This window comes from Pholis gunnellus, assembly GCF_910591455.1.
Source record: "Pholis gunnellus genome assembly, chromosome: 5".
NCBI lineage: Eukaryota > Metazoa > Chordata > Actinopteri > Perciformes > Pholidae > Pholis > Pholis gunnellus.
Window position 1 is genome coordinate 6763718 of NC_136531.1, and position 9603 is coordinate 6773320.

At 41.4% G+C, this 9603-nt stretch overlaps 1 protein-coding gene across 1 annotated transcript; it reads left to right on the forward strand.

Moving 5' to 3' along the window:
* Window positions 1-1940: 1940 nt before the first annotated feature.
* On the forward strand, window positions 1941-7146 carry cacng3a (calcium channel, voltage-dependent, gamma subunit 3a; the record flags this gene model as incomplete). Its single annotated transcript, XM_079160279.1, has 4 exons — window positions 1941-2151; window positions 6156-6239; window positions 6348-6488; window positions 6593-7146. 4 exons carry the CDS (start codon window positions 1941-1943, stop codon window positions 7144-7146), a joined length of 990 nt encoding a protein of 329 aa, XP_079016405.1.
* Window positions 7147-9603: the final 2457 nt, after the last annotated feature.

The window sequence follows — 9603 nt, forward strand, 5'->3', positions numbered from 1 at the left end:
CCTGTGCCTCCCTTCCCTCAAGCAGCCCCAGATATATGGGGCAGGGACCTCCAGCAGGGTGGTGTTTGTTTTCGCTCCCAGCGCAGTGAAGCTTTTGCTCCCACCGAAATTCGACGGCGGCAGTGATGTCTGGTCGCTAACAGGCCCAGCTGGAGTCTGAGCTGAAGGAGTTGCTGGTGATCCTGCGTGATTTGGCCTGATCTCGCTGATTCATCAGTATTAAATTAAGACAGTTTAATAACAACTTAAAAGTTCCTCATAGTAGCTTTAAAGAAATCTAATTTTTTTAAACAGTCTGTTTAATAATTGTTTGTGTGTGTGTGTGTGTTTATAGACGTGTGTGTGTGTGTGTGTGTGTGTGTGTGTGTGTGTGTGCATTTTCATTAGCAGAAAATTGGCAGTCATGAGAAAAAAAACCTAAAGAATGTTCTGCATTTTTGCTTGATAATTGACTTCAACAACTAATCAAAATTAAGGTTTATTGTTCTCTCTTATTGGTTTTAATCAGTGGTTGAGATTTGCTATGTTTTGTGTGTGTGTGTGTGTGTGTGTGTGTTGAACAGCATTCCAATAGTTGTTTTTCTCTTCAACCATCTTTTCTGTTGATGCTGATTGCTTTGGCTTCTTCCCAGATGCTCACTTTATATTCAAAGTCTTAAATATGCATATGGTCATTAACTCTTTTATTCATTCATATGGAGGAGCATGGACTCTTCTTAGACAGCTCCTCTCTCATTTACTGCTGGATGTGAGCCGGATGATGTTAACACAAAGAACTCATGATGAGGTAACAGCTAAGATATCAATCAAAAAGTCCTCAGAAAATAAAATGTCTGGCTGTACCTTATTTAAAGTTTTCAAAATATTGTAAAAGTGCGTCTAATATCTTATCAACCTCATTTACTAAAGGCAACCTTATTGATCAGCTGCACACCTGGTACTTATTGATGTTATTGACTACTATTTCAACATTATTGTTATTATGCCTTTCTGCATAAAAACAATATTTTGATATTTTTATTTCACACAATTCTTCTGACTGATCTTCAGTCAAAGATAATGCAGTAAAAGTGCTCTTTGAAGTAGAGACACATGAACATGAAGGTTTCAGTTGCTTGTCAATCATTGTTTATATTCAATACTCGAAAACGATAGGTGATCATTTGATTAGTGCATAATAATGCAGTAAGCTATGTGGCTTTCTTTATTATACCAATATTACTATGGAAAGCATTTTATATATACTTTAATATAAACGAAGAAAGTAAAGTTTTCTTTCCTTCTCACCTGCGAAAACTCCCATTTTAACATGATCGCCACAGTGCTGCTGTCCATGGTGCTGAACCACCCTGATTCAAGCTACGAGGTTTGTCCATGTTGCTCAGTGACAGCAACAAACACACACACACACACACACACACACACACACACACACACACACACACACACACACACACACACACACACACAGGAGGGCGGGATTATCCTGCAGTTAACCACACAGAGTCGAGCTACATCCAACTAGATGGTGTCCAGAGGAGCGCTGCTGCTGTTTTCTCACAACAACTTTTTGTTTTATCGAGGATTTGTGTGTTTTTTTTATTCCACTTTTTGCCCCTCGGCCTGCGTTTCCTCTCTGATTCTTCAACTGTGCTTCTGACAAAACTTCCCAACTCAGTGACCTTAGTCCTGTGCATGTGGCTTAGAGGAAAACCGGCGCAGTTATCCAACTACACGAGCGGGCCTATAGCTTAGGTTGCAGAAGATGTGCACACAATCTGAGTTTCTTTCAGCCGAATGGATCCACACAAAGACAAGACACCGGGGGGAAGTTTTTAACAGTTTCTAAACCCTCGCTGGTCTCCGTCCGCTGGAGGACTCCTCGCTGTGGAGGAGGAGGAGGAGGAGGAGGTGGAGGAGGAGGAGGAGGCCCGGCCGACATGAGGCTGTGTAACCGCGGTGTGATGATGCTGCTGACCACGGCGGGGGCTTTCTGCGCCTTCAGCCTCATGACCATCGCGGTGGGCACGGACTACTGGCTGTACTCCCGCGGGGTGTGCCGCTCCAAGAACCAGAACGACAACGAGACCGTCCGCAAGAACGAGGAGGTCCTGACCCACTCCGGTCTGTGGAGGACCTGCTGCACTGAGGGTAAGACCTGCGCTCCACAAGTTTACAAGTGTCACGTGTACACCGGTCCACGAATACAGAATCGCAACACTTTAATATACAGCAACATTATTGTCATATGTTAATATATCATCAAAATAAAATGTGTCAAAGTACTATAACAATATGCATTTTACTTCCATAAGAGAGAAAATACTTCAAGTCTATCAGGTGATAAATGCTCTATAGATATAATATAATAGTAGCCTACATTATAAATGAAATTATACTAATATACCGTATTGCTAATAATTGTTCATTTCAATCATTGCCTGTATTTATATCATAACAACTCCAGGATCTTGCAGAATAAAACAATAACGGTATTAAACATCATTTAGCAGCTGTGGAGGAAGTATTCCGACCCTTTGTTTAGGTAAAAGAACCAATACCACAAAATAACCTACTTATTAAAGTCCAGCATTCACAAGAAGTAGGCTGCAAGTACTGTTGAAATGTACATAAAGTATCAAAAGTAAAAGTACGTCATGCAGAAAAATGTCTTCTGTGATTTTTTATAGTATTATTGAATTATTATTATTATTATTATTATTATTATTATTATTCGATGTGTGAATAAAATCTTACAGTTAGAAATAATTTGATCAATACCAGTACATCATAATGAGCTTATCATATATTTTGTATGTAAAATCTTAACATCTGTCAAACTATAGTAACCACTGAGTAACCACTCACAGTACTCAAACAGTGGTAATGTTTTTTATTTATTTATCCATGTAATAGTTTACAAATGATCAAGAAAAGAGTTGAAACAAAGTTAATAAGAAACTTGAATTTACAACCAACAAGATAATAAAAGCAGTGATACTGAGTGGGAGATTGTTCCACAATGTTTGAGCTAAAACAGACGTTAACTAGCTTTCATCAACCAGCCTTTTGAGCCTAAAGCAGTCAGTTAAAAATACATTTGAGTCTAAGTCTTTATTTTTATCTCTCTGTGTCTGATGAAAACCTCTAACTCTTTTGATATGCACTGACAGTCTTCAGAAAAAAATGTCATCTCCTCCAACATATCACATATAATAGCTCAGATGGATTCATGGTTTGATTTGGATTGATGTCCACATCTTGGGGAGGGAAGGGGAATGAGTTTAAGTCTTGGATATGTGATGGATGGAAATTACATTTTCAATTATTCATTGCTTTTTAATAGCGCCCCTCTTTCTCTTATCCTATATCCTCTGGTTGCACTTACTTTGCTAATTTTCTGAATGAAATGGAAATATTCAGCTTTCTCTCTCTCTGCCCCCGCTGCTGCTGCTGCCCCACTATCGCTAAGCTCCAAAATGGTTTAATGGGAAGGTAACAAAGCATGCAGAGGACATCAATGCTTCAACAGTCCTCTCTGTGTGTGTCCACGTGTGTGTGTGTGTGTGTGTGTGTGTGTGTGTGTGTCCACGTGTGTGTGTGTGTGTGTGTGTCCGTCAGTTTGTGTCACAGTGAGCCAGACGCAGGCAGACAGAAAGACGGGAAGCTGAAGGCTCTCTGTGTATTATAACTAATTATAGGACGAGGCTGCAGTGTTGGTTTCTTCCAGATGACACATTACAACAATAAATAGTGACACGACAGGCACAACAAAGACATTGATACAAAATACAAACGCACCAGGACAGCAGCCTGACATATGGCTGTGTGCACTTATGAAACACAGCGCCACAGACACAAAGGAGTAATGGGAGCTCTGCGAGACCTTTACACGTCGAGCTACAACAAAATTGTCTCCTAAAGTAACTGTTTGAATAAAGACTAATGAGTCGGCACACAAACACGCTGCATAATACAAGTGCTCAGAAAATAGCTCTTCTTCCCGAGAGTGATGAGAACAACATGTTACCTCATCTCTCTTTGTATCCTGACAGTCATTTGAATAAACGCTCTCTCGGGATCTTTTCTCTCTCTGACCTGCTCACCGCGGCCGAGTTGTAGCTCGCTGAATGAGTTTTATTTCGGTAACCATGGCGACCGAGTCACATCATCAATACTGGTCAATCGGTGCAGCATGTCGGGCCACAATTATCAATACATCCCCGTGAGAGCAAATGCTGAAAGGCACTGCTGGGCCAAAGGTTACTGGGAGGAGGGAGGATGTGTGTGTGCAGCTCATTTTTGACTCTTCCGAGGGGTTAAATCAAAGCTTTTATAGGTTGTCACTCTTAGAAATAAGGGTTCCAAAGGGGTTCTTCAAGAGTTCTTAGTACGCTCACACCACAAGGCTACAAGTCTGTTTCAATGGAGGCCGGTGACACAAAACGCCAAACTGACACACCGCACTTGTAGCTTTGTCACGGGTATGACGAGCTACAAATCAAAGTGGAGCTGGTGTCAACTTCTGTCAACGCTCCAGTGATGTGGTGAAGCATCAACCAATCAACGAGCGCTTCAACTGCGGCTCTGCGCCAATGTAGCTGGCCACGATTAAGGGTTCCCTTTAAGAACCCTTTTTGGATGAAAGAGTTCTTCAAGTATTGTTGAAAGCATGGGTGTTAAAAGGAACCCAGCCCACACTCCCCAAATAAACTGTGATTGTGAGCCAGGACTGTTGTAGGTTGCTCTGCACCACATCAGTCCCTGGTTCTTCGAATGTTTCATGAGGAACCCTATTGTGTTTTAGATGAAACCCTTGAAACACAAAAGGAGTTTTTGGTACAGTATAACGCCCTGGGTGTGTTATTTTTAGCGTCGTTAGAAGGCGGAAGGTTCTGGATAGACCCTCTGTTGAGGGTTTATGGGTTCATACATTACCTTATTGACGGGTTCTCTTTAGAACTTGTGATCGGAGGTTCTGGCTGGATTCTGTCTTAGATGGTGTAACCCTTTATGTTGTGTTCTAGGTAGAACCATCTGAACGGGGTTCCAGGTGGAACCTCTATAAAAGGTTTTACCAGGAACCAAAAAGGGATCTCTCATGGGACAAGCTGAATAACCCTATGGTTCTAGTTAGCACCTTTATTTCTGAGGAAGCTTTGGAAGCTTGATGATTGCTCAAACTGTTGAGTGTTTCTGTCTTATGGTTTGGTTTCTTGCCAACACATAGCTCCGCGGAGATATTCACTGTACTAAAGGATGTTTTTATATGATTAATATCGGCACCAATACAGGAAAATCCCAGCATCCAAAATGCTTTGAGTGGCAGCTAGTCCTGATTGTTCTCCTGTTTGTCTAGAAAGCCCTAAATGGGCTGGCCCTGACCCCCTAACCCCTTAATCTCCCTCCAGGTCCCTCAGGTCGGGACCTGACTCGGGGCTCCTGGCTGTCCAGTGATCTAAATTTAAGCTCAGGGATGACAGAGCTGTCTGTTGCCCGAGGAGAATATCTGCTCCTGGAAAGTCGTACAAATGACCTCAAGTCAACTCCCATCAAAATCCCTCAGAATGCTACCAGGTCCTGAAATGATATAGAGTAGAACATGAGGTTTGTTGTCTTCAGACATAATTACCTCTAAGTGCTACAAGGCCAACAAGTAAATAAGTGCACTATCAGCACTAATGTATCAGTCTGCTCTTTGAAAGTGAAACGTGCAGGTTGGTAAGTTCAAAATGCCTCTGACAGTTTTATTGAACGTTTGAGTTCTAATATAGAAAACATCCTCGTATCATTAGTTTATTATAGATTGATAGATAGTTATTGTGGTGACTTTGGTTAATTTCCTGTTTTTTTTTTCAGAAACATATTCAGTCTTAATTGGATTCATAGTGAACTAAAATTGAGACGAGAGGAATGTCAAAATTAGCCTCTGCATGTATAAAAGCAGGGGGAAAATGTCGATACAGCCCATCAGTCGGTAGCATCACATTCAATATGCAAGACATTGTTAGAGAAGATAGAGTGTGCTGGGTCAAAAACATTTTCATGCATATATGTCATGTTATAAACTGATACAGAGCAGAATGACATGGAGCCGCAGAAGTTATCGAATGGATGTACTGTAATGTATTTCTTTGTCTTCCTGTTGTCTGCAGGGACTTTTCGGGGGGTTTGCAAAGACATCGATCACTTTGCTGAAGATGCAGACTATGAGCAGGATGCTGCAGAGTATTTACTACGTGGGTAACAAATGTGCACATGTAACTGCGAGATCCATAACAACTATAGTGCAAGTCTCAGGTATTCAAGTTTTACATACAGTATATCCCCCATTCTCCTCTCCTCAGGCGCAGTACGAGCCTCCAGCCTCTTCCCCATCCTCAGTGTGGGACTGTTGTTTCTCGGAGGTGTATGTGTGGCTGCCAGCGAGTTCTACAAGTCACGTTACAACGTCATCCTCTGCGCGGGTATACTCTTTGTCTCTGCAGGTCAGAAACACACACATGCGCACACACACGCACATCTAATGAGCATGCATGTATTTACAGTAGTTATCATGCATCTGACCCTCTCCATCTCTGAACTCTTCCAGGTCTCAGCAACATTATTGGCATCATCGTGTACATATCAGCCAACTCAGGCGACCCCAGCCAGAGCGACAACAAGAAGAGCTACTCCTATGGCTGGTCTTTTTATTTTGGAGCTCTGTCCTTTGTGCTGGCTGAGATGGTGGGCGTCCTTGCGGTGCACGTGTTCATAGAGAAACACAGACAGCTGCGCACTAAAGGCCGGCCGTCCCTCATTAAACCGCCCATCTCTCGCAGCTCATCTTACTACCGCAACCGCTACAACCACAACCGCTCACGCCGATATAGCTACAGGAGCATCCACAGTGCAGGGGACTCCTTTCGAGCATCCCTGGTGCGAGACCGAGAGCCGTCCATCTCGGCTGAATCCAAAGCCATGGCAGGTTTGCCAACACCAGTGACAGTGGGCTCGGACTTCATGCTCTACACCTTGACCTCGCCTCTCAAAGACGCTAAGATGGACATGGCCGTGGATGATTTAACTACTGCGGCAGCTCACAACAACACAGAGATGCTGCCTGGAAACTGTGTTGCCAACAGGAGGACCACGCCCGTCTGAGAGGAGAGGAAGTGGAGGATGTAAAAAAACGAGAGGACCTTCTGTGAGAGGAGAATATTAAATGAATGGAAGTCTTTCTTGGTAAAAGAAAAGAGAGGGAGAGGCCTTGGAGACCGGAATAGGCCTGCACAGAGTGATCTGTCAGAAAATAAATTATAAAAAGAAAGTAAATCACAACCACAGTTTCCCAGTGCCAGCCAAGTTTGACGTCTCCAGAGTGATTGTTTTGTCTGACCAACAGACCAAAACCCCAAAAATATAAAATGTACAATGATACAAAACAAAGAGATTAAGTAAAACTTCATGTGTGCGAAGCTGGAATCGGACTGGACTGTTTGGCATTCTTTTGCTTGAAAAAAATGCATATTTGTATGCTCTTTGTATGTCCTTTTGCTATGCTATTACAATAGCTATATCTACAGTATATCCGTAGTGTGTGTGCGAATGAGTGTGTAGGATAGGAGTGTGTGTTTGAGACAGACAGTCATGCGGAGAGAGACAGGAAGGAGGAGCGCTTTCATGAAGATAATAAACTATCGCGTAAAAATACAACACACACACACACACACACACACATCTGGGAATGACACAACTAACTATGTCCATTTCCTGTCCTCGTTTTTGTGGACCTAAGCTCAAAATCGAAACCCCATTAAATGCATTAGATCCCTCTCAATCTGTCTCTCGCTGTGTCTGTTTTGAGTGTCCATTGCATAAGCATGTGAGCATCAGTGTAACAAAGGGAACCCTTATGGCTTTGTCACCGAGTCTCTGTTTACATCAAATAAAGTTTATGAATTTACACAAAAATGTGCTTTGGGGAGAAATACGTGTGGTTTATGGGGCAGTGTTGTTGCTTTATTTTTTTGTTGCTGTACAGTTCACATCTCAGGTGTCTGTGAGGGAGAATATTCAAATATCTGCCCTGTACAAACAAGTAATCAAAATAAAATTGACCCCCTCCCTGTGGTGAAAAACAGGAAGACCCTGTGTGTGTGAACGTGCATGAGCAAGCCGTGTTAGAGATGACGATAGGACCGCATAAACAGCAGGCAGAGTGATTCATTATCATGGAAGCAGCAGCATCATGCAGGCAAACACTCAAAGCAGTTTTGATGAATACGCTCACAGTGCCATCACGTACTGACCACACAATGAAATCAACACCATCACACATACTCGACACCATGTCACCTGAAGCAACACCCCACCTCACATGGGTGTATACTGAGCACAGGACAAAGCAATGACTCAAAGTCCTGGTACATTGCTTGTTATTATGTTATGTTTGATTAGTGCAGCTAATTTTACTTAGTATCTAATAAGTGTGAAATTATTTACGAACCATACAAGGCAATACCTTACAAGACCATCACAAACATCAACCAATTAGATCCTACTTCAATGTTCAGCACAGTTTCATGGAGTTGTGTAAAGTTGTATATTTCTCCTGTATATGGTTTTCCCTTCTTGCATATTAATAACTGGTACAACAACAAAACACTGGCAGCGGTGGGATTTGAACCCACGCCTCCTGAGAGACTGGAGCCTTAATCCAGCGCCTTAGACCGCTCGGCCACGCTACCTGTAACAGTGACCTATTATACGGCTAATATCATCACTCAGTAACCCTACAGTACTGGAGGGATAAATAAATAAATCCCTGTATGAAGTCATGTCGGTCAACTAGCATGAAAATACATTAATGCTCCTCAAACAACGCAATTGAACAGCCAAAGAACATCAGGAAAACAAGATCGTTCACATCTATTTTGAAACCTTTTGCTCTGCTAACACCAACACAACTTCAAGCATAGGGTTTACTGGTACAACGAGAACCATACAATTAGAAAGAAAGTTGGCTAAACTACAGATTGAAGACGGATCAATTGATTTATAAAATAAATAAATATTTAATATGTATGGGCTAAATCAGCACCTGCTACTATGGTATTGGCATGCTATTTAAATAACAATTATAATAAATACATACATTTGCCAATTAAATAAATACACATGGCTATGAAATAAATTAACAAGGAAATATATATATATATAAATAAATATAAATATAAATGAGTCAATATAGTTAAATACATAAATAGTTTTTTATTTACATATTGAAAATGTCCAAAACACTAATTTTAAAACTTAAGTATGTATTGAACTTTAGTGACTAATATATACATGTATTAATAACTGTATTGCTTCACTTATTTTTTTCATAGGCATATTTATTAATTTAATATTAGCTAGAATAACATTCCAAATTATGAAAGCCGGTATCTACTAAAAAAATGAAAAAATTATGAACTGCCGTTACTAACTGCCAATCTTTTCATGTCGTTGTTCTGGCGGAAGTGTGCTTCCATTTTTAAATAGACCGACGTGAAACCTCTTGCGTTCATGTGTAGTCTTTGGAAGAACCCTGGATACTTCCGGTTCCGACATGCGCCA